Source organism: Oryctolagus cuniculus, chromosome 3, assembly GCF_964237555.1.
Source record: "Oryctolagus cuniculus chromosome 3, mOryCun1.1, whole genome shotgun sequence".
NCBI lineage: Eukaryota > Metazoa > Chordata > Mammalia > Lagomorpha > Leporidae > Oryctolagus > Oryctolagus cuniculus.
Genome location: NC_091434.1, coordinates 117,035,827 through 117,060,336, shown reverse-complemented (window position 1 = coordinate 117,060,336; position 24,510 = coordinate 117,035,827). Strand labels below are relative to the sequence as shown.

At 55.2% G+C, this 24,510-nt stretch overlaps 1 protein-coding gene and 1 long non-coding RNA gene across 2 annotated transcripts; one reads left to right on the top strand and one right to left on the bottom strand.

The window, feature by feature from the left end:
* Window positions 1-2,580: 2,580 nt before the first annotated feature.
* LOC127491847 (uncharacterized) lies at window positions 2,581-6,002 on the bottom strand. The gene is made up of 3 exons (XR_007920787.2): window positions 5,797-6,002; window positions 5,055-5,179; window positions 2,581-4,196 (listed from the first exon to the last, which is right to left on the bottom strand). It is a non-coding gene; the product is annotated as an uncharacterized lncRNA (long non-coding RNA).
* Window positions 6,003-19,083: 13,081 nt separating this feature from the next.
* On the top strand, window positions 19,084-21,827 carry C1QL2 (complement C1q like 2). Its single transcript, XM_051849865.2, has 2 exons — window positions 19,084-20,521; window positions 21,041-21,827. Exons 1-2 carry the CDS (start codon window positions 19,838-19,840, stop codon window positions 21,218-21,220), a joined length of 864 nt encoding a protein of 287 aa, XP_051705825.2. The 5' UTR covers window positions 19,084-19,837; the 3' UTR covers window positions 21,221-21,827.
* Window positions 21,828-24,510: the final 2,683 nt, after the last annotated feature.

Below are 24,510 nucleotides of genomic sequence, written 5' to 3'. Positions count from 1 at the left end.
TGATCTAGACTGGCCTGGGCTCATAATTATTGTGCAACATTGCCACAACTACCTTAGCAAGTGTGGCTTTTAAGAATTTGGGATGACGGTGTGCTGCCCCTCTTACTACCCCAGCTTCGGTCCCCTTCCCTCTCTCCTATGGCCCCTTCTTGCCTCCCATCTCTCCCCTCCCCCCTCTTCTCCTCTCCTGTCCCCACCCCCTCTCTCCTCTCCTGCCCCATCTTCCCTTCACTCCATGAACAGAGACTAGAGACGGAGTCAGAAGTGAATCCGAAGTAGAGTTTGCACATCCCAGTTGTGTAACCCCAGGCAAGTCACTTGATCCCCTAAATCTTGTTTTATTTCCATCTTCTAACATAAGAAAAACGATGCCAGCCGTAACTAACTCCCTGGCATTGTTTATAAGGGTGGAATTCTAGGAAGAAATCAGACATCCATCCACAGGAGACCACAGGAACGGAGGCGTGAGCATCAGTAAGATGTGTGGCGAGCATTTCCTGGGCGGGAGCAGTGCGCCTTGATGGAAAAGAGTGAGGTGGAGCTGTGTGCCCTAACTCGGGAGGTGTGCCCGGCTCCGTGCCCGGGGACGAGGAGAGAGCGCAGAAGACGTCAGACAGCACAGACAGGGCCATCCCCTGTCTATAATTACTGCACTAGATGTTAGTGAGCTTTAAAGGACACAGCCCTTCATGAGTGACAGCCACCCTGGGGGACCGAGCGTGAGGGGGAGAAGCACGTGGGTGCTTTCCCACTTCATAGTCTCATGTCTCACTCAGATGTTTTTTTTAAAGATGCATTTGTTTTGCAAAATACATTTATTATTTGCAAGAGAAGAAAAACCATTTGTTTCTCCTTGATATTCTCTGAATATCAAGTGACACACTGCATGCCAGGGGCCCTGGCACTCGTGTGTGTGTGTGTGTGTGTGTGTATTAATTCCACTCCACCTGTAGTTCTGGCCCTGGTCTTCTTCCTTCTCCCTGGTGCCTTCCCAGGCTGTGCCCTCTCTCCTCTCCCAGCCTTTCTCTTCCCCCGGGGAGCGTGCGGCAGCCATGACAGGTGAAGGTGGAGGCCAGTCTCCTTAGGCCCATTCCCACGCTCTGTTCCCACTGCTCCCATGTCCTGTTCTTCCCAGACAAGGAGGTGGCTGGAAGATTCACATGCAAATGCCCTCTGGCTGTCTTCCCCTCCACAGCCTCCTGCCCAGGCCACACAGGAGCACCAGCTCCCGGTCCCACGTGCGGCCCACAGAGCCCTGGGCTCTCTGCAGCCACCTCAGAGGCCGGCTCAGCAGAGCAGGGCAGGAGCAGCACCAGTGTGGCCAGCGTGGTCACCAAGGCCCTCGGGATTTGCTTTGCGAGGTTGAGCTGACAGATGGAGTCCTATGGGCAAACTAATTATATTTTTTGTATTTTTTTTCCTGGGCGTTTGTGAGTCTGCAGGAGCATAATTTATGTATTAATGACACCTCTGAGCTAACGACGGGCTGGAGAGCCTCAAGGAGCCTTTGCATATCATTAGGCAGTCTCTGCACACGGATTTGCTTCTTCGGGAAGCAGCTGCCAAAGCTACCTTCCGAGGAGCTTGCGGGCCTCGGGGAAGCAGGTGGAGCACGTGAGGGCTCTCCTTACTCTCCCACCTGCAGCTCCTTCTCTCCTGGAGGGAAACCATTGAGAGGGGCTGTGCCTGGGGGCAGCTGGTGTGGTGGGGGTGCATTGAGTTCTGTCTCCCACTCAAGGTGCAGCTGCAAGATCATTAACCTGTTTGTAGGGCCTGCAGCTTCCGGAAGCGACTCTCGTTTGTAGCTGGATCTTCCTTCTCAGAGCCCTGACTATGAGGACAGGCCTGGTGTAGGTAGGTGGAAGGAGAGAAAGTGTGGCTTCCGATGCTTTTTTTTTTTAAAGTTTTATTTTATTTATTTGAAAGGCAGATATACAGAGAGAGAGGGAGGTCTTCGGTCTGTTGGTTCACTCCCCAAATGGCCACAAAATCCAAGGCTGGGCCAGGCCAAAGCCAGGAGCCAGGAGCCAGGAGCTTCTTCTGGACCTCACACATAGGTGCAGGGGCCCAAAAACTCAGGCCATTTTCTGCTGCTTTTCCAGGCCACTAGCAGGGAGCTGGATGGGAAGTGGAGCAGCCAGGACTCAAACCAATGCCCAAATGGGATGGATGTTGTTTTTTACCTGCTCCAGTGCTTTTTTTGTTTTGTTTTATAGAAGATTATTGATTTGAAAGTCAGAGTAACAGAGAGAGAAAGAGAGAGATATGTTCCATCCACCAGTTCACTCCCCAAGTGATCACAATGGCCAAGGCGAAGCTGAGCTGAAGCCAGGAGCCGGGAACTTCCTCTGGGTCTTCCTGTGTGGGTGCAGGGGCCCAAGGGCTTGGGCCATCTTCTACTGCTTTCCCAGGCCTTGCAGAGAGCTGGATCGGAAGAGGAGCAGCCGGGACTTGAACTGGCGCTAATATGGGATGCTGGCTCTGCAGGCTGCTGCTTTACCCGCTACACCACAGTGCTGGTTCCTCTTTTTTTTTTTTAAGATTTATTTATTTTTATTTGAAAGTCAGGGTTACAGACACACACACACACACACACACACACAGAGGTCTTTTATCCACTGGTTCACTCCTCAAATGGCTGCAACAGCCAGAGCTGGGCTGATCCAAAGCCAGGAGCCAGGAGTTTTTCCAGGTCTCCCACACAGGTGCAGAGTCCCAAGGACCTGGGCCATCTTCTACTGCCTTCCCAAGCCACAGCAGAGAGCTGGACCAGAAGTGGAACAGCGGGACTAGAACGAGCTTCCATATAGGATGCTGGTGTTGCAGGTGGCGGCTTTACCCACTACACCACAATAGCAGGAATCCAGTAATTTGAGCCATCACTGCCTCCTCCCGGGTCTACATTAGCTAGAAGCTGGAGTCAGGGGCTGGAGCTGGGAATGAAATCCAGTTACTCAGGTGTGGGACATGGTGTCTTCACCACTAGGCTAAGTGCCCACTCCCTTTTCAGTCTTGAGTGTGGGCTTGATGGGGTCTGGGAGCCTTTGTGAGACCTGGTCAGGCTGGGCCAGGCCACAGGGCCTAGGACTCCTTAATTCCCATGTTCTTGTCGCCAAGTTGCCTGTCACTCCTAGTGCTGCTGCCCTGGGTTATGGGGACAGGGGTTTGGGGAAAGGTTCCCAAGTCTACTCTTTGGCCAGATTTTATGGGGGATGCAGCCTTGAAGGCCTGCTGGTGGGGGGCATTGATGGCAAAGTCAGCAGAGGAAAGGACAGAGAAAGGCTGTGGGGGTGCACAGCACCCTCCTGTTGTGGCGGGGATACACTGGAGCAAGCACTTCCTTCAGGGGACCCCAGGAAGGCCTCCCTTCAGCTTGGCAGACAGGTGTCCCTGAAGTGGAGGGTCCTGAATGCCAAGTTGAGGCATCTGACTGGGTGCCCATCGCTGCCTGAGGGTGCACCTGCCACCTGCACCCACCTCCTGCCCTGTGCCGCCGCTCTGGCTGTTTCAGAGATGAACACACAGAAAGTGGTGGCATTAGGAGAGCTGGCTGCACCTGCTCCCAAATTGTCTTTGGGCAGAACTGTTGAATGCGTGCCCAGGGAGTCTCACAGAATGCCTCACCTTGTGAAGCCACACAGGCAGTTGGAGGTTGGGCTGGACCAGGAATAAGGGCTCCGTTGCACTCTCTGGCCTGTTTGGGTTAAGCAGACCTGTGGCCTCCTCTGTTCCTGGCCTCAGCCTCCACTGTGCTGCGCTCATTGGTGAGAAAGCCCTTTTCCTGATGCCAGAGTGGGATGTTCTGATTTGTCACATCCCCAAGATGACTCGGTGCATGGAAATCCTCATTAATGAGATTCCATCACCTCGGCGAAGTTTTTGGTCCAGGCATTTTGCGGCAGGGCCGGAGCCAGTGGGCAACTGGGGAATGAGGGCATGGCAGTCATGTGGGTGCCGGCGGGCTCCGCCTCCTGGAGTAGCCCAGTGCCTGCTCACCCATGGGAGGCTCCCAGACTGGTGGATTTCATTCCCGTCACTCATCCACCATGCCTGCTGCTGGCTGCTCTGCCCGCTTATCTGTGCAGGAAGCGTGTGGGTGCCCACCTAGGCGTCAGCTCTCTCTTCATCCACCCAACAGGCAGGTGAGGTCTTGCTGCTGGGATTATCCAGGAATCAGGTGTCGGATCGGTCTCCACCTGGAGCAGGAGAAAGCCTGGCTGTTAGCCTGTTTGCTGGGGCCTGGAGACAGCCGGTCCGACACCCTTCCCGCAGGCGCCCACGGCTCGCAGGCACCCGGCTTCTCCTCTCTTTCCCCTGAAGCCTCAGGCCCCTGCAATGCCAGCCTTCTCAAGCCACATTGGAAGGAGCCTGCAGAATGTTCCCAGCGAGGTGGCCAGCACGTTTGACACATAGCGCTCTGGATGGGGGCTGTCCGAATGCATTTGTCTCGTGCCCTCGCATCCAGCCAGCCTGCAGACAAGACTAACCCTTCCTGACAGAATCAGTTCAGCCCTGTCCTCTGAGCAGGGCCCAGGGTGGGCAGAGGGCTGGCAAGGGCTGGCCGGGCTCTCTGGCCATTGCAAGCAGGGGCCTGAAGGCTTCGGACACATGGGGAGCCTTGATGGGCCTGGTCCGCAGACTGCAGCCCAGTGGACTGGCCTGGTTTTGAGTCCTGGGGGCACAGAGTGGAAGGGAGGGGTGCTTGGGCCCCTCTTAAAGTGTGCGTGTGGACTCCACCACATGTCTTCCCTGCCCATCCCCCGCAGGCCTGGTCCCTTTGCATGTAAGCATTGTTCTGTAGTGTCTGGCTGCCACCATCTGAGGTCCAGTCCCTGGTTTAAACTCTGCCTTCTCCGGCCTCTTTCAGAGTCTGCAAATTCACAACACTTCTGAAAGCTGGTCTTGGAAGGGCAGAGAGTGAGGGATCCCAGACTGTGAATGTCACAAATGGGGCTGGAGTGTGAGATGGGGAAGGAGGGAGCGGGTTCATGCTCCTGGAAAAGGAGGTAGACTTGGATATGGGAGAGAGGTTAAAGGGCCATGGGAGAACTCACCCCTGGGTCTTTTGGGATGTCAGGAGGCAGGGCCAGGCTGCTGAGATGGGAATGGAGTCTGGATCAGGGGCCAGGCCAGCTGTTACTCCTCTTCTCAGTCCCAGCAGGGCCTAGGGGCTGGGAGACTAGAGAGATGGGTGAAGGCTGGAGTTCTGCTGGGGGCCAGGGGAAGCAGTGGGGTCTCTCACGACTTTGTGGAGGCTCTGATCAACCCCGCCCTGGACACAGTTGCAGCTGGGGCAGTGGCCTCCTTCCTGCCGCCAGTGCACCTGTGCTGGGTGTGAGTAGGGTCTCCCAGCCCAGGTTTCTTCCAGTTCGCTGAGCTTTCCTATCACCATTGAGTTTCTTTGTGCCTGAAGGCCGCCTTCTGAACCCCATGAATGGAGACCTGGCGGGAGTCCTTCCAGACAGAAAGCCCCACTGTCCTGAGAGCTCTGACACCCAGCTTCCTAATTCATGAGCACCCAGGGGGTCACAGGGTTTGACCAAGGCATGTTCCACCTGCATCATTTTCAACAGATTCTCTCATGCTTGTCCTGCCTTCTCCCTTCATTTCTACCCCTGGACACAATCCTGCACCCCAATATTTTTCCAGCCTGCAAGGGTCAGCACCCACTCTCCGTGGTGCCCTCCTGCTTTTGCCTCTGAGGCTGGAAATCTCTTCCTTTCTCCATCCTCTGACGTACAAAGCCCAGATGGGGTGGCCTCTTTCCTCTGGGACCCCTTCCCTGGCTTAACCTACCTGAACCTGGGCCAGAATGCTCTAGGCAGTCATGAGGGGCCGCTGCCACCAGGGGGTGCTAAACACAGGAAGTGGAGGGCCTCATGCCAATGTGAATCCCAGGCTGGACGTGACATGTGCCGGAAACCCTGGGTCACCGGGGCAGCAGGTGGAAGTCAGCAGGCACTGTCCTTGGCTATGGAGATAGACATCCCACGTGCTGTAGCTGAAACGCCGCCTTGTCCATTTTCTCAGCGCAGGGGGAAGGGCCGTGATGCTGAAAACACACTTTTGTGTCTTCACAATGTCCCCAGCTAAGAGACCCTCTGTCAGTCCGAATCAAGGTTCTGGCCCAGACCAGGCCGAGCCAGCCCAGCTGACCCCTCTCCCCAAACTGCCTCCCGAGAGCCTTGGGGCACACCAGGTGATCGCTGCACCGGCTGTGTACTTACTTCCGGGGGGCGGGGGCTCTGTCCCTCCAGCTGCCACTCATGCCAGGAGGGGCTGCTTCAGGGCATAGACCACCCTGAAGGGACTCAGATGGCCCACACAGGAGAGGGGAGGGGCAGAGCCCTGGGCAAGGCCCCGAATGAGAGGTGGATCTGGCCATACTGTGCCCTGGGGGAATTAACTGAGGGGTCCACAATTACCCCCCCCAACTACCCTCCTCCCAAAAACCCTCTCTTCTTAGTGGGTTGAGGGAGCAGTTTTATGTGTCAGCTGGCTTGGACTACAGTCCCCAGTAACCTCAGGGCTGTCCTCTGGATGATTCTTTCATGTGCATAAAATAAATTACCAAAGGTTACAAAGAAAATCGTTTAAAAATTATGATTAACAAAATATTTCAAAACACATTTATGCCATGACAATCTGTGTTTTAAAATTTTTTTTAGATTTCTTTATTTGTTTGAGAAGCAGAGTCACAGAGAGAGAAAGGGAGAGACAGAGATAAATCTTCATCTGCTGATTCACTCCCCAAGTGGCTGTTGCGGACAAATCCGAAGCCAGGAGCCAGGAGCTTCTTCCAGGTCTCCCACATGGGTGCAGGGGCCCAGCACTTGGGACATCTTCTACTGCCTTCCTAGGCCATGGAAAAGAGCTGGATGGGAAGAGGAGCTTCTGGGATACGAACTGGTGTCCATAGGGGATGCTGGCACAGCAGGAGCAGCTTTACGAACGCTGTGGCATCGTGGGTGAAACTGCTGCCTGCAGTGCCTGGGCAGTGCTTTAACCACTAGGCTAAATGCCGCTCCAGATGAGAGGCACTTGGACCACGTGATCTCACTGGCTCATCCATGTGAGATGACACTATCCCATTGACTCGACAGGGAAGATCAGGCTCAGAGTGACTGTCACCTGCAGCAAGAGGACAGGATCTGAGCTGAGCTCTGGCACCAGAGCTTTTTGCATCATGAGGCCACCTGTCTCGGGTCACCCTACATGGATCCCCAGTTCTCAGCTCCAAGGCTGCACCGAATGTTGCCTGTCATTCAGAAAACTTGGATTGCACTGATTCAGATCAAGAGTTAGTGACCAAATAGGCTGCTCTCCTCTGGGGACAGTGTTGTGGTTTGGATAGTAGATCGGGTGCCCTGCAAAGGCTCACGTACTGGTGGCTTGATCACTTGAGTCTGATGTTAATGGTCGATGGATTAAGAGTGAAGACTTGATCTATTATGGTGTCTAGGAAGTGGGCCTAGTGGGAGGTATTTAGGTTGTGGGGATCATGCCCTGGGAGCTGGATCTTGTAAGAGGAGTTGGTTATGAAGGCTGAGCTGGGTCTCCCTGGGTCTCTGTGCTTCCTGGCTTTCTTGTAATTGCCCCTCCACCATCCTGTCGCCTCACTGGATGCCTGAATCAATGGTGCTTCCCAATCTCGGACTGTGAACCTCCAAAGCCTTTTTCTTCCCCAAGTAGCTCCTCTTGGGCATTTTAGTTATGGTGATGGAAAGCAGACTCACACAGGGTGCCAGAGGGTAGGTGAGTTCAGCTGTCGGAGAATGGCTCTGTTGTGTGACACAGGGGCTGAATGGGACCATTAAGGGTTTGGGAGGATGGGGAAGTGTGGGAGGTGTGGGTGGGGACAGGATGGAGCTGAGAGCTTGGACACTAGTGCCTGGGAAGGTGGGCAGGCAGCCATGATGTCCAACTCTCTTTGAGACACTGTTTGACATAAACTGTCCCCCAACACAGTCCCACTCTCCATGCCTTAGGTCTCGTGAGGGGATCACTATCACCCTGCAGGAATCCCCTTCTTCTGGGAGGGTGTTGAACCCACAGCCTCGAGCTGTGACTACATTTTTGCTTCCATGCTACATTTGTATTCTATTTTTGCTTCCTCTTCCAAAAGGAAGAGGAGAGAGCAGATGAGGTGTCTCCACTTAGGACTTGGAAGTAGCTGTGGGGCTAAGGAACTGGGGCTGACTGAGGTCCCCAGGGGGCAGTGCTTCCTTCAGTCATGTAAATGCCTTGTCTTCATTTTGAAGCACAAGCTTCAAAGGCTCTCCTCTCCCTCAAAGCGTGCTCCAGAAAGGCATTATGGGAAGGCCTTCGGGAGACAGTGCCTCCACCCTGGATGTCTGAGAATGTGAGGCAATGGCTTTCCAGGGCTCACGACATGCCAGCTGCTTCTCAAAGAGCTCACCACATGTTTTCTCAACATTCATGACGACCCTAGCAAGTGGGTGCCACTCTGATCCCAAATCCACAGGTGAGGACACAGCAGGACAGGGAGCATCAGAAACTGGCTCAGGGCAGCACGGCTAGTCAAAAACAAGAAGGTTCTACCAGCATATAAAATCTGGCCAAATACATCAGGGAGAATAACGCAATGACTATGGGCATGGTCAAAGTTCATCAGTGAAACAAACAATATATTTCTGAACTAGAGTTTTCAAAATCAGTGTTACCCAAAATATGTTTCTCTTTCAAAGATGATCAACCCTTTGGGAAGTGCTGCCTTGTCCCCAGAAAGGACTCCCTTGGGACCAGGGCCTGGGGATGGAGACTTTCCTGATTCCTGATGACCCCCAAATTAGGCCCACTGGGTGGCTGTCTAATTGTGGTGCTCCAGGCCCATCCCAAGAGAGTCTGCTGGGATCAGGAGCTCACGGTATGATACAAAACAAGAAAATGCCGATTGTGACTCAGGTTTGGAGGAAGCCCTTTTTATATTGTCCAAGCTGTGTTATTAGCCTTGTGCTTGATTTTTCTATCTCCTGGATGGGTGTAAAATTGACTGTAGTGGGGCCCAGTGCTGTGGTGCAGTGGGTAGAGCCTCTGCCTGCAGCACCAGCATTCTGTATGGGCACTGGTTTGTGTCCCGACTGCTCCTCTTCCCATCCATCTTTCTGCTTATGGACTAGGAAAGCAGCGGAGGGTGGTCCAAGTGCTTGGGCCCCTGCACTCATGTGGGAGACCTGGATGAAGCTCCTGGCTTTGGATTGACCCAGCTCTGGCCATTGCGGCCATTTGGGGAGTGAACCAGCAGATGAAAGATCTCTCTGTCTCTCTCTTTCTCTGTCTGGAACTCTACCTCTCAAATAAATAAATAAAATCTTTTAAAAAATTGACTGTAGTGGTGACCTCACTGTAGCCATGCTTCATGGGAAGTGAGTGTGTGTGCCTGTGTGTTGGGGAGTGGGTAGGTGCACAGAGAGGTAAGCTACTGGAGTCAGAGAGACCTGGCCAGACAGGAAGTCTCTTGAGCAGGGGTGAGCCTGGAGAGAGGTGCGTGTGGAAAATCTGATGTCTCCACAGAGAGTGGCCTCACATCAAAGCCAGGGAGCATGAGCTGATTCTTGGATTTCTGAAACCCGATTCCTTCCTGCCAAGGGAAGTCTGGCAGCCATAGCCATTAGCACCACGCACAGCGCCTGGGCTGCAGGTGCGCCTGGGATGTCTGGACCCAGCTGCTCAAGGAGGAAACACTGGGGGCACTGAGGGTTGAGAGGACCACTGGGCGGGGTTTGCTCTAAGAGGAGGCTTAGCTGGACTCCCTGTCGTTTACCCCTGCCCTATCCCACTCAATGGACCTAGAGTCCCAGAGGCTGGTGCCAAGGTCAAGACGGAGATCTATTCCAACCCCCCCGGAGTATGTGGAGATGACCATGGCAATGCTGCTTGAACTCCCTGCTGTGTCCTTGTCCTCACTGCCCCACATGCAGCAGCTGCCTAATTCACCTTGGGGCAATGGAAAGATGGAGGCTATTCTGTGGCTGAGTTCTTCATTCCCATGAACACAGGTTGAGCCTTCCTGTAGGGGAAATCCAAGTGGGCTCTGATGAACTTTTGAATTCACTGTGCCCAGCAGTCTATGGGTGTGTGTCAGAACCCAGAAGCGTGCTTTGTTCTCAAGAAAAAAATAAACAGCCACACCACTTTGGTGGCTGCTGGGGCTGTTGGCAGCTTGCTCTGCTCACCAGGGAAACACACACCCCCAGCTCTGGACTGTCCTGTTTCTGCTTCATCCACAAAGGCATGTTGGGGATCTAATCATTTGTGGATGAAGGGGCCAAATGACAGGATCTCTGCCTGAAGAACATAAGGCCTAGTAAAGGGAGGGAAAAGCCACTCAGGGGAGACAGGGTGTGGCACAGGCCAACTGAGGATTGCCACTTGTCACTGTGTCACCCACTCCTGGGGTACAGGTGGTTTAGGGGTGGCCAGGCCATGTTGGTGGATGCTATCAGGAAAGCAGAGGAGGAGGCTAGGAATTAGCTTGCAAGAACTTTAAGCCAGGCAGGGGCAGAGTGTTTCTGCTTCCAGCTGGATCCCTGTGCCTTGCGCATAGGAGGCACTCGATGGATACTTGCTGCCTCTATGAACAATTAAACTGTACCACCCCAGCTTTTGGAGGACTGAGAAAGGCCAGGTGGGCAGTGTGGCTTGACTGTGTGGTTCCCTGGCCGTCACATCATGGGACTGAGGCTGCCTCCGTGCAGGGGGACGGGTTCCAGGCTCATTTTCGTCTTGGTCTTTTGTAGTCGGGGATGTCATGGGGGACACCGGTCCTTGAGAAAGCATACCCAGGGGCACCAGGGCTCCTAACATTCTACAGGGTCCCGGCAGAGCCTGCTCCTCCAGGAGAGATAATTAGGGCCACAGCCGCAGCCCTGAGAGCGCTGGGCGAACATTTTCTGGGGCTGGCTGACCCTCTTGACTCAGAAGTGTTACTGTTTCTTCTGGGTTAATGGGCCTGGTGTTGGGCTGAGTGAATGTCTTCAGGGGCCAGGGCTGGAGCTTTCTTTCCCCACCCTCTTCAGCTGTGAGTCTCTCAGGAGCTGAGCTGGAAATGGGCACAGGCCCCTGGGTCAGGGCGGCCCAGCCTCTCAGAGCAGCAATGCCTGTATGCTCAGCCCCTTCTGTTCTCTGTCCCTTCCCTGGAAGGACTGAGAGAGGCCCTGGGACTCCCAGCCCACAGAATACCGAGCCCAGTGCCCAGCACAGAGGAGAAGCGATGATCTCCCTTCTTTCAGAGCAGTCACTCAGCCAGCCAGTGTGGCACAGCAGGCTAAGCCGCTCCCTCAACTCTGCATGCATGCTAGAGACTCAGTTCAAATCCTCACTGCTCAGTTTCTGATCCAGCTCCCTGTCAACATGCCTGGGAAGGCAGCGGGTGATGGCTTGAGCACCTAGTCCCCTGCCCCCCATGTGGGAGACCAGGATGGAGTCCCTGGCTCTGGCTTCCGCCTGGCCCCAGCTCTGGCTGTTGTGGCTATTTGGAGAGTGAACCAGTGGATTGAAGATGTCCTCTCCTGCTCCTCCTCCTCCCTTCCCCTTCCCCCTCTCCTCCTCCCCTCTCTTCCCCCTCCCTTCATCCTCCCCCTCCTCCTCCTTCTTCTTCTCTTTCTTTCTCACCCGGCCTTTCAAATAAATAAAAAATAAATATTAAAAATAAGCCCAACAGGCTTCTGTAAAACACTGAGGACTGGATATACAAGCAGAGGCAGAGCCAGACTCACCCCAGCAGCTCCCCAAAGTCCAAACATGCTGCATAAAGAAGCTGGGGCTGGAGGCTGGAGGATAAATGTTTTCAGGGGCAAAGGCATGGAAAGAGCTTGGTGGGAAAGTGGCCCACGCCTACACCCACCTTGCATAGACCCTCTGCTCCAGGCAGTCCAGCCCTGCCCTGGGCCCCAGACACCACTCGGGTGGCTCCACGTCTGCAGCCCACTCACACCCCTCACAGGTTTAGGTCTCATTGTCTTTTACAAGGGTCTGCTGTGTGTCTCCATCCTGGGACAGATCTCCTCAAGCACTGTAGCCATGGGGGCTTGCTTTCAGCAACCTTGTCCTGCCTATACCTCTTGTCTTCACCACCGAAGTAGACACAGCTGCCTAGGAGGTCTGTTTATTAGTCTGGGCTTTCCAACTAGACTGTGAGCTCCTCAGTGGGGACACCTGTTTCCTGCTCCCACCCACCCCACCGCATCCCAGCACAGCCTTCTGCACATGGTAGGTGCTCAACATGACTCTGGGAGAGAGAATGAGCGAGCAGATAGAAGAACGAAGAAGGAAGGAAAGAAGGGAGGGATGAAAGGAAACCACGCTTGTTTTTGCAAAGGCCGAGTTTACCTGCAGGGCCAGTAAACTTGATGCTCTTTCTTTGCCCTCCTTTCTTCTTCTTCTACCATGGTGAGTAGCTTGTCAAAGTTTTTGTTTCTTCAGCAAACTATGCCATGAGGTCATATACATGGCATCTCCAAGCAATAGGAAACAGTCAAGAGCTATGCAATATTTTTGAACTCTTCCCATCTCCTCTCTATGGTTCCTGTCCTTGGCTGAGGGGTAAGAATGAGACACGTGAAGGCTTCAACCAGAACAGCGCGGTGGCTGGGGAATCTGGATGTGGAGAAGCGCACATCTATGATCCTGGCATGACCCAGAGCAACCTTTGAGATGGCCAGATCCAACAGCAATGCTGGGAAACTTGCAGATCTACCACAGCTTCTTCATCTGGGAAACAAGGGCGCATGTCTCATTGTGCCATGAGCACTAAAAGAGTGTTTCAAAAAACCTTGGCATAGTGCTTCATAAATATTATCTATCATTATTGTTACTGCTGAAGACATCACATTTTTATCAAACATCTGTGAGGAGTCAGTTACTAGGAACTCCAGGCATTGGATTGTCCCAGATCTCTCTTGATTGTTGATTTTCCTTCTATACAGGGGTCTTCATAAAACTCATGGAAAGTGTATATTATGAAAAAATTATACATAGATTTCAAAATTCTTCTGTATAGAATATGCTTAGTTTTTAATACCATTTTTCAGCAAATCAACAGATCAAGTTTTGTTTATTTTTTAATTTTTAAATTAATTTTATTTATTTGAAAGACAGAGTTACAGAGAGAGATAGAGACACAGAGAGAGGTCTTACATCTGCTGGTTCACTCTCCAGATGGCCACAGCAGCCGGAGCTGCGCCGATCCAAAGCCAGGAGCCAGGAGCCTCTTCCGGGTCTCCTGTGTGTGTGCAGGGGCCCAGGGACTTGGGTCATCATCTATTGCTTTCCCAGGACACAGCAGAGAGCTGGATCGGAACAGGAGTAGCCAGGATTAGAACTAGCAGCCATATGGGATGCTGATGCTTCAGGCCAGGGCTTTAACCCACTGTACCACAGTGCCGTCCCCTTGTTTATTTTTTTTTTAAGATTTATTTATTTGAAAGGCAGAATGACACAGAGAGGGAAAGATAGAGAGATCTTCCATCTGTGGTTCACTCTCCAAATGTCCACAGATGACAGGGCTTGGGAAAGGCCAAAGCCAGGGGCTAGGAGCCAGGAACTCTATCTGGATCTCCCACATGGGTGGCAGGGGACCAAGAACTTGGGCCATCATCTGCTGCTTTCCCAAGTGCATCAACAGGGAGCTGGATCCGAACCTAAGCCCTTTGGATGGGAGCAGGTGCTCTGATACAGGATGCTGGTTGCCTGCTGGACCACAATGCTGGTCCCCACGTTTCCCCATCTTGAGCGTCACCATCTTGGCTTCATGGCAGGCCCTGGCTACTTCTCCCTTTCTTACTCAAGCTTCTCAAGAGTGGGTGATGCACGCCATCTCCGTTTCCTCATCTCACACCCAGTCCTGCCTCTCTGCTGCTGCCCGGCTTTTCCTCCCGCTGCTCCATGGGCAGAGTCTTGTTATGGTCTCTGTGTCAGTCAGGCTAGCCCAATCCCTGTAAACAAAAAACATCAGAGTTTTAGAGACTCTACACAGGCCTGACTTACTTCCCTCCCAGCGTGCCCTTCCAAGGTGGGATGGCACAGACAAAAGCAGATGGGGGCTCTGCTTCACACGGCCATTCAGAGATCCAGGGCCATCTACCAAGTGGCTCTGCATCCTCAAGACTTCAGCATCATCTGTGTGTAGCTGCCAGAGAAGGGGCCGGGTGGGGTTGGGAGTTGGCACAGGATGGTTGGGATGCAGGCCCAAGAGCAGCTCACATTTGAATGAGCAAAGTTCCATGACATGTCTCCATTGGAAGGGAGGCCAGAAGTCTAGCTGGGGTCTGGTCAAGAGGGGAAGGACATGACTTGGTGAGCATGCAGCATCATCTGCCACAGTCCCCAGTGCCTTCCTTGTGACCATACCTGATGGATGCTTTCTTGTCCTCTTTGTAAAAAATATTTATTGGAAAGGCAGAGTTATAGGGAGAGGGAGAGGGAGAGGGAGAGGGAGAGGGAGAGGGAGAGGGAGAGGGAGAGGGAGAGGGAGAGGGAGAGGGAGAGGGAGAGGGAGAGGGAGAGGGAGTCTTCCATTCACTGGTCCAGTCCCCAAATGGCTGCATTGGCTAGGGTTGGTCCAGGCAGAAGCCAGGAGTCTGGAACTCCATCTGGAGTCTCCCAGTCACTTGGGCCATCTTCCGCTGTCTTCCAGTGTGAAGTAGTTGGGAGCTGCACAGGAAGTGAAGCACCTGGAACTCGAACATGCAGCCAAGTGGGAAGCCAGCATCCCAGGCAGCAGCTTTCCCCACTGCACCACAACGCTGGCCCCTTGTCCCCATCTTCCTTTCTTGGCGGCTCTCCTGAAAGCTGATCCCTGTTTAAGCCTGTCTCCTGCTTTCTTCCTTGCTTGAGTAGCTTCTTCCCAGGCTCTGCTACAGACTCTCCCTTTCTTCCTCCAGCTGCGATCTAAGTGGCTGGGGTGGAGGTGGGAGAGGTCCCTCATCACCTGTTACCTCCTCTCCTTCCCAAGCCTACGGATATCTCTGTATCCTAACACCTCTCTGTATCTCTCTCCATTCGCCACCTCACTGCTGGGTACCAGACCCACATCCACTGCCTGCGTGCTGTCTTCATTCAGATGCTTCGCCGCATCTCAAAGTTAACATTTACCAAACTGAGCTCACAATTCCACCTCCCACCGGCGTCCACAGCAGGTTGTTTTTCTCCAAATGTCTCTCTCCTCATCCTCATTCACCTGGCTGCTCATGCCAAATCTTAGGCATTAACCTTGCTTTCTCCTTTTCTGTTTCCTCCCTTGACTTCCATCTTGAATCTGCCCATGAAGACCCTGGGTGGGGGGTGCTGGCACTGTGGCATAGTGGGTAGAGCTGCTGCCTGCAGTGCTGGCATCCCATATGGTTCCAGTCCCGGCTAATCCTCTTCCAACTCAGCTCTCTGCTAGTGGCCTGGGAAAGCTATGGAAGATGGTGCAAGTCCTTGGGCTCCTGTACCCATGTGGGAGACCTGGAGAAAGCTCCTGGCTCTTGGCTTCGGGTTGGCCCAGCTCTGGCCATTGTGGTCATTTGAGGAGTGAACCAGCGGATGGAAGACCTCTCTCTCTCTCTCTCTTCCTCTGCTTTTCTGTAACTCTGCCTTTCAAATAAATAAATAAATCTTTTTTAAAAATAAGACCCTTGGAATCCACACTCAAAAGATACCTGGAATTCATCTACTTGGTCTCTACTATCCCAGACCTCTTGCCACGATAATGCAATAGCCCCTAACTGGTTTCCTTATTTCTACTCCTGCCCCTTCACCACTCACCACACAGCAGCCATGTGAGCTTTGCGGGGTGTGAATGGCTGATGCCACTTCCCTGTTAGACTCCAGTGGGCCTCAACTGTGCTCAGCATAAAATCCACCCCTTTTCACATGGACTCCAAGGCCTTGTGTGATCTCACTCCCTGCCCACCTCCCTCATATCTCTGTCGCCCTTCTCCTTGGAGATAAGCTGATGTACTCAAGATGATGTCTCCAAGGAGCTGACAGTCTAGCTCGGGACACAGGTTCTAATTTGTAGAAAGGATGTCCACCAGCAGCCATGCTTGATAACTGCCGTAGGTGCAAACCCAAGTGACTCAGGTAGAAAGGGACAGTGGAACTTGAGGAGTCCTGTGGGAAAACGGAAGTGGAAGGGGCCACAATGCTACTGCTCATCACTGCACCCTCAGCCGTGGCATGGTGCCTGTCATGTACTCGCAGTTCAGGAAATGTTTACTGAACAAATAAATGACTGATGCAGTACATGAATGAATGAATGTCACATTCCTGCCCTTCTGGCGCACATGGTCTGGTGGGAGAAGCTAACAGGTCAACAGATGTTTGGTTGTATTATAGAGAATGGCAGGACTATGTTTAAAGTGCTCCATTGGGTTCATGGGCATCCCCAACTCTGCTTGCCAAGGGGAGACTTGAGATGAGGAGGCGACACTTAGTTGGGACTGAAGGATGATTAGGGATGAGTGGGAGACAGGTGGTCCAGGTTGAAGACGCTAAAGTGAAGGAGAGTGGGGCTCGTTGCTGGGGAGATAGACCAGAGAGCCGAGCAGGTGTCAAACCGGATGTCACAGACTCCAGTGCTTCACCAGGGGGACAAAGTGGAGGTCATTGGTTGGTGTATAGTAGGTTCTCCACAGACAACTGCAGAAGAGATGTTGGCTGGATAACTAAAGGCCATTTGGGGCAGGTTTGAGTCCTGATTGGGCCTTGAAATGTGAAGCCACGGTGTACATGGAAGGCGAGATGCTAATAAAGGTCATAATTAATATTGATGAGAAGACAGTCATTGATGACGCAGCTCACTTGGGAGGGGCAGCAGTCAGACGGGTGAGGGTGTGTGGTGCCCAATCTGGCCGGCCCTGCCACTGTGGGAGGGAGGGAAGGAGGGAGGGAGGGACCTCATGACTCATGCACTTGCTGGGCACCAGCTCAGCTGGGCACTGTGCTCAGCTGTTCCTGCCACCTGGTGGAGGGCTGGCCTTGGGAGGAAGGTGCTTCTTCCCTGCACCACCAAGGGTGCTTCCAGGAATGCTGATTCCCAGGAACGGTGACATGGTCTGTGGTCCACGAAGGGTGGAAGAAAGAGTCTAGCACATGCCCCTGCTGGCTTCTTCCCTGCCCAGATCCTACAAGAACAAGACCATCAGGACTTTGGGGTGATAGTCTGCAGGGCTGGGGGAATCCAACCTGGGTGAGGCTCTGTGGGGAACACTTCGTCCAGGAAGAGACTGATGGAGGCTGAGAAGACAGAGCAGGGCATTGTGGGGGATGTGGGTGGGGACGAGGAGGACAGAGTATGTGAGTCATCTCTGGGTCTCTCTCTTTTCAATCACAAACTCCTCACATCACCATGCTTGGTGTCCCTGTGTTTCATCTTAGCGGGCATAAGCATGAGAGTGGAGACCTAAAGCATCTTTTGTTGAGCTAGCTGTTGTTTTAAGGCCTTTACACTAATGGGCAGATTTTAACCATCTCCATAACACTAAGCTTGTCACACTCCCATTCTGCACACCGGAGACTGATGCTCAGAGAGGAAAAGCAACGCCCTCAAGGTCATATAGACCGGAAGTTGCAGAGCCAGGATTGGACACATGCAATGTGGCTCCTGGAACCACCTGTTTGAGGGGTGACCTTGCGGCAGGGCAGGGAGGGCCCCCAAGAGCTAGGAAACAAGAGAAGAACTGGGCCAAGAGCTGTGATGACTGTCGGGTGCTGAGAGCCCCTGGTCTGGGGCTGGGGGTGGGGAGGACTCTCAGCCCTGTCATATGGGTGGAGGACACTGGGCAAGCACCTTACACTTTCAAAGCCTTTTTTTTCCTATCTGCATAATGGGAGAATGATCACTCATCTGCAGGGCTGTTGTGAGAAGTCAAGTAAGGAGCACATGCAATGTTCCTGGATGCATAACAATTCAATACATGGGAGTTCTTTCTCTTTTTCTTTCCACCAGTACACACTGAGGGCCTACCAGGTATCAGACCCACTACGCTCTGGGAAATGAAGGAAGAGGCTGGAAAGAACTGAGGAGGGGTGGGGAAATGACCCAGAGTGACCGGCATCACAAAAATAGATGACCTGAGCTGCAGGAGCACAGTGCCAGATAAAGGGACGCTCTCTTCAAAACAGCAAGCACAGTGGGGTGCCTGTTATTTGCCGGATTATCTGCCCTTGAACTCCTTCCTGGCCAAGCCTGGTGTGATCCCTATGTCTGTGGTGCTGGAGCAGGAGCAGACGTTTTTAGGAAAACCCAGCTTTCGTGAAGGGAACAGCCTGCTAGGTCACACAGCTGCTCTGGGCAAGAGCAGAACCAGAAGCCGGGGCTTTGGGTGTCTGCTCTGGGTGTTTTCTCAAGACACTGCAGTGTCTCCTAGCCCTCCCTAGCCCTGCTATGCCGCATCGGGGATGGACAATTCTGCTATAACCTGGAGCCACAGCTCATTCAAGACACTGGTTCCTGATTGGACCCCCACCCTCCACCCCTTTTGAAAAACAACGAAATAAAGCTACCTCTGGAGGAGAGAGCCGGGAATCTCCAAGGGGGTATTGCCTGTGCCTCTGCTTGGGAGTGGCCAGGCTCAGAGAGGGAGCTGAGTGCCTCAAGGTGACCAGCAAGTGCTGTTGCCAAAAAAATGCGCATTTCTAAGCAAACTGTGTACCAAGGACAAGGGCTGGCTCATTTTCTGAGACTAAATCTGCAGAATCTTGTATTTGGATCCTTTCGGATTTGGTGGGAGGACTTGACTGGAGCCTGTTTACCGTGTGGAGCCCTTGGTCTAGGAGTGCGATGGGCCTGACAGAACCTGGAGCATCCAACTCCGCAGCAGTAATAGCAGGACCTGCACAAAATGCTTCCATGCAAGCAATGGCAGTGGTGACCGCCGCTGGACCCGGTGAGTGACGTCTGGTCCTGTCTGCAGGCATGGGGACGGGGCCGAATCGCGTGACCCCCGAAAGAACCTTGCTGGCACCAGGGCTCTGAGTGCCTTCGTGGCCATACGGGAGTGTGCGTTTGCGCCCTGCCACTGCGCGTGGGTGTTTGTGCGGGTTGGTTGGTGGGAGGCGCGCGAGTGTGGCCGCCGGTGGGTGTGTCCAAGACGTCCGGGCTAGGGGGCTGTGTCCGCCATGCCCACTTGTGGCTCTACGGCGCCGCCAGGAGGAAGCGCGTCTTTGCCGCCTCTGGCGAGGACGCCGCGGGATAGGAGGACCCGAGGCTGATGACATGAGGGCGCCGTCTCCCGAGTGATGGCAGCGCGCTCTGCCTCGCCGCCTCCGCCGTTCAGCCCCGGACTCCTTACGTCAGGGTAGCTGGGTCCCCCCTCCGCGCGGGAGCCTGGGAGCAGCGGGAGAGCAGAGCAGAGCAGAGCGCGCCGCGGAGCCCGGGCGCCCTCACTGCGCGCCGAGCCCCGCCGAGCACAGCAGCGCAGGAGGCAACACCACCGAGCCCTCGCCGGACACCGCACGCCGACTCAGCACACCCCGGCCTCAGCCGGGGCCGCTGCCGCCCGGACCCGCGGGGCGCCAGGCTCGTCCTGTGCGCCCCTCGCCATGCGCGCCGGGCTCCGCGGCTCTCCCGAGCAGCCCCAGAGCGGCGGGCACAGGCGCCCGGGCCGGGGCGCCTCTCGCTGAAGTAGTTGGGTGGCCCGGGCAAGGGGTCGCCACGTCGGGGACGCGGTCCGGACCCGCGGAGTTGGCCCCAGAGCGCGGGGAGCGGGGCCACCCGCGCCGCCCCACCATTACCTCCCCGGGCGGCAAGGAGGAGCTGGTGGCGGTCGCCTCCCGGCTGTGGCAGCGGCGGCGGCGCGCCTGCCTGGCGGCCGTCGGCGTACTCCTGGCCATGGCGCTCGGGCTGCTCATCGCCGTGCCGCTGCTGCTGCAGGCGGCGCCCCCCGGCGCTGCTCACTATGAGATGATGGGCACCTGCCGCATGATCTGCGACCCCTACAGCGCCGCACCCGGCGGGGGGCCCGCGGGAGCCAAAGCCCCGCCGCCGGGCCCCAGCACCGCCGCCCTGGAAGTCATGCAGGACCTCAGCGCCAACCCTCCGCCCCCCTTCATCCAGGGACCCAAGGGCGACCCAGGGAGACCCGGCAAGCCAGGGCCGCGGGGGCCGCCCGGAGAGCCGGGCCCGCCTGGACCCAGGGGTCCCCCGGGGGAGAAGGGCGACTCGGGACGGCCCGGGCTGCCCGGGCTGCAGCTGACGGCGGGCTCGGCGGGCGGCGTCGGAGTGGTGGGTGGCGGAGCCGGGGGCGGAGGCGACTCCGAGGGCGATGTGACTAGCGCGCTGAGCGCCGCCTTCAGCGGCCCCAAGATCGCCTTCTACGTGGGCCTCAAGAGCCCCCACGAAGGCTACGAGGTGCTCAAGTTCGACGATGTGGTCACGAATCTGGGCAATCACTACGACCCCACCACGGGCAAGTTCAGCTGCCAGGTGCGCGGCATCTACTTCTTCACCTACCACATCCTCATGCGCGGCGGCGACGGCACCAGCATGTGGGCGGACCTCTGCAAGAACGGACAGGTCAGTGGTCCCCATCCCCGCGCGCGCCCCGAACGACCGGGGTAACCCGCCTCTCTCCCGGTGAGTGAGCGCCCGAGTGAGCCCCCGGGACAGAGCTCGCGCTCCGCTATGCGCTCCAGCACCGCGCTTAGCGGAACCTAGTGTCAGAGACCCAGCTACCCCGCAGCCTGGTGGGCTCCTTGACAGCCTTGGGGAAGAGGTGGCTCCCTCTGTGTAGCCGGGTCGCCCCTTTGCCCTCTAGCTTCCGTTACTCTGGGCCCCGGCCCCTGGTGCCCACCCTTTTTCCCTGGGTCAGACACCAATAAGTCTCCTCCCTCCCTCCTCTCTCCGGCATCGGAGAGGAGAGGACCGGAAAGGAGTTGGCTAAGTTGCAGCTGGGCTGCGAGTGGGGACCTCAAAGCCACAGGCAGGAGGCCGGCTGAGGAGGGGACGCGAGGTGGGCGCCGGGCAAGGAGCTCCGGAAGAGGGACCCCGGGGCTCACTGGCTCCCGCCGCGCTTGCCCCCTCCCCACCCCCCAGGTGCGGGCCAGCGCCATCGCGCAGGACGCCGACCAGAACTACGACTACGCCAGCAACAGCGTGGTGCTGCACCTCGACTCGGGGGACGAGGTGTACGTGAAGTTGGACGGCGGCAAGGCTCACGGCGGCAACAACAACAAGTACAGCACCTTCTCTGGCTTTCTTCTGTACCCGGATTAGGGGTGCGGGCGCGCGCGGGCTGGGCTGGCTGCGGGCCCGCTGGAGCCCCCGCGGGGGTGCGCGCTGCTCCTTGGCGAGGGGCCACTTTCGTTTCACGACACTTGCTGACATGTCTGTTGGAAAAGACACATTCCCTGCTGTTCCTCCTTGCCCTGCCCCCCGGCCTCAGTGCGTCTGCGACTCACCACGCTCTGGGCTGCGCGTCCCCTGCCCCTCATCCCTGTCCCTAACCGGGGAGGGAGACAGCCAGCCGGGGACGCGCCATTGGCGAGCTGAGCGTGACCCCAAGCCCTCCCGGCGGAGAGGCAAGCAGACTTTGCAAACCTGATGGGACTGGACAGGCCTGTGGGGGGTGTGTCCTCTTCCGGATCTCCTTCCTCCCTCCTGGCCACGGTGTCCTGAGGCCGTGGGCTCCGGGCCAAAGTGAGCATGGGCTCCTATAGGCCTCCTTCTTTGTGACCTGAAACACTTGTGCAAATGTCTCTGTCCATCAGCCAAAAACCCACTCGCAGCAGAATTCCAGCACCCAGAAAACTCATCTTTCTACACTGCACTCCCTCCTGACTCACGTACACAGCGATGCATTAAATTATGTTTTTAGACCAAGGGCTCCGTTGTCTCTGTCAGAGTGGCCCCTGACCCTGGGGGGACTCCATGGGTCCACCTTGGCATAAGGACCTTAGCTGAGCCCATCTCTGCTCTGCTCTCCCGCTGGCTGCCAAGTCCCTGCCATCTAGGGTGGGGGAGAACAGCGAGATGAGTGATCAGTCTCCAGTCCCGGGACTTACATAATGTCAGTGCCACTCTCCTAGAGTTGTGGGAGGGGGTCCAAACCAAGGGGAGGGGCTTCTGGGGGAAGGAAGGGAAAGGAAGGCCTGTGTACCATGGTGAATAAGGCACCTGCCAGGAAGGGATCTGCGAGGGATTGTTCTGCAAAGGGGGTGCAGAAAGTCCCCCCATGCCACCCTTGGGTATACAGTACAGGTGCCTTGAGGCTGTGTCCCTGCACCCAGCCAGGTCCGTGTCTCTCAAAAGAGCTAGTAAATGGAGGCCATTCTGTGACTCCCCCTGCTCCCTGAGTTCAGGCAGATCCCACCCTGCCGCAGGGAGACCCCTCCCCAGGGTCTTTGCTTCCCCGCTTGCACGGGCTGTGGGGTGCCTGCCCTGAACCCCGATGTGTGCCTGCTGCTGCTCTCTTTCCTGCCGTCAGCCCTCCACACAGGCAGGTGAGGAAGACCCCTTTCCAGATGTTTTCTTTTTTTGCTGTTAGAGCACTGAGTTCCAACCCACAGGAAGTTATCTACCAAGTAACTAGCCAGCAGCCTGCTTGGACTACAGCACTGGCTGTGTGAGAAGAGATGTGTGTGTGTGTGAGTATGTACAGAGGCAACCCCAGAACGAGTCTGTGTAGAACAGGAGAGCTGCGTGCCTGTATCATATACACGATATCCATGTGGACCAGGCATTGTGGTCCTCTGCTTGTCACTGGTGTTACACGTAGGTATGCATAGGTCCCTGTCAATGGGGTGTGTGCCAGTGTTCACAGCTGCACGTCCACCGCCCGTTTTGCATTGTGCTCCACTTCAGGTCCTAGAGATGCTGAAAGATGTGCTTCCTGTTTTAACAGACAATTATACCCCCTGCCTTGAGTCCCATGGCTGTTGCTATCCCTTTGTGCACTTTTATTTTATTTGAATAATGATTTATTGCTATTCACTTGAATAGAAGCAATGATTACCTCTGCTTTGAGTCCAGGGATAAAGTGCTCAGAGGTAAGGAAAAATACATATGCAAACTACCATCCCCCCAACTCCAAAGCTGAATCCAACCCTGATTCCCCACCTCCACCCCTACCCTACTCATGCTGATTGTGGATCCCAGGCCCAGCTGCACCCGCCTGAGCCCAGGAACTGGTGAGGGGAGTCCAGTCGGCCGCATCTACAGCTGGGTACGTATCAGTTTCTGATGCCTTGTTGATCGGTCTCATCCAGAAATGCGATTAAAACCAAATGTCTGAGACCCAAATGAAGTCTAATTGCTATGGATCTGTGATCCCCAGCGGGCCCCTAATCCTTTCTGACTTATTCCTCCCCTTCCTCCGATGAGATGGAGCTTAGACACAAAGCCCTCGGTTTAAATTTCAAAAATTAAAATTGACATGCAGCGGTGGTGGCTTTCCTGGGAGCGGGAGGGATTTTTAAGGAGGTGCCCGAGCCTGGCTTTATCCTCTGCATTAAGAAGCAATTTGTACTTCTAACAAAACCCCCGCCACTCCCCTTTGGCGGAAGGGCAGTGGAGACGCCTGTGCCCGGGTCTGGCTGTTCACAATACTTAGACAAATTTGAATCTGAGATGCCTCCATCTGTATTCCTGGGTGCAGCTGAGCGTCTTGCAATTCTAATGCCTGGGCTGCTGGGAGGTGCTGCCAGAGGTGTCAGCTGCTAAGAGGATGATAGATTGATGAGGCAGTGGGCAGGAGCTGGCCAGCGCTGGAGCCATCTCTGCACCTGCACAGTGCCCTGGCCCCCAGCAGGCGCCACCCTCACCCCCCAGCCCACCCGAGACCATAGCCCCATCATTTCTCTGGGGGGTTCTCTGAGAAGAGGGCAGAATGAAGAGACCAGCACCCCCTCCCCCAGTTTGCCACCTTTGTGATACCTTGGTCTTGAGGTGCATGTGGGAGGCCAGAAACCCTTCATTCAGACATTTGTCCTGCTTGTGTCTAGTTGAGTAGGGAGTTGCCCTCAGCCATGATGACAAGACACGGTCTTAATTCGCCCATTGCTCTTGGTCCCTCTTGCAATTGTGTACTTAGGTTGGGATTATCATACTGGCCTGTCCCAAGAAGTAGGAGGATATTGTTCTTGGAGACATTATTGGGGCTCGGTGATGTTCATGATTTGCCCATGGTCACAAAGCTCGTGAGAGGCTGAGCTGGGGCTTGAACTCAGGGCCTGTCTGCACAGTGAGGGTGTGTCCGCCTGGCCCTGAGTTATATGCCTTTAAGAAGGCAAGTGGGTAGGACCATCAGCAGCCAGCAGAGGGACACAGCACAGGAGATTCTTTTGCTTCTTTGCTCCAGGCGGTCCTCCAGGAACCATCCGAGGGATGGGATGCAATGGGGCTGAACACCTGGGCCTCAGGGTCACTGTCGATGGCCCAGAAGTGTCATTGGTCACCAATCCCAAATGCTCCATCTGGATCTGTCTGTCTGCACCAGCCACTCCCCATTCCTGACCACCTCTCCTTTGTCCCCCGGGGTGGCAGTGGGCAGGGGGGTGTCCTGCAGG

Bases quoted from the DNA above. Each gene is read 5' to 3' on its own strand.
- C1QL2 (XM_051849865.2), top strand. From the start codon at position 19,838: ATGGCGCTCGGGCTGCTCATCGCCGTGCCGCTGCTGCTGCAGGCGGCG. The intron at 20,522-21,040 runs GTCAGTGGTCCC...CCCACCCCCCAG, and splicing joins ACCTCTGCAAGAACGGACAG to GTGCGGGCCAGCGCCATCGC.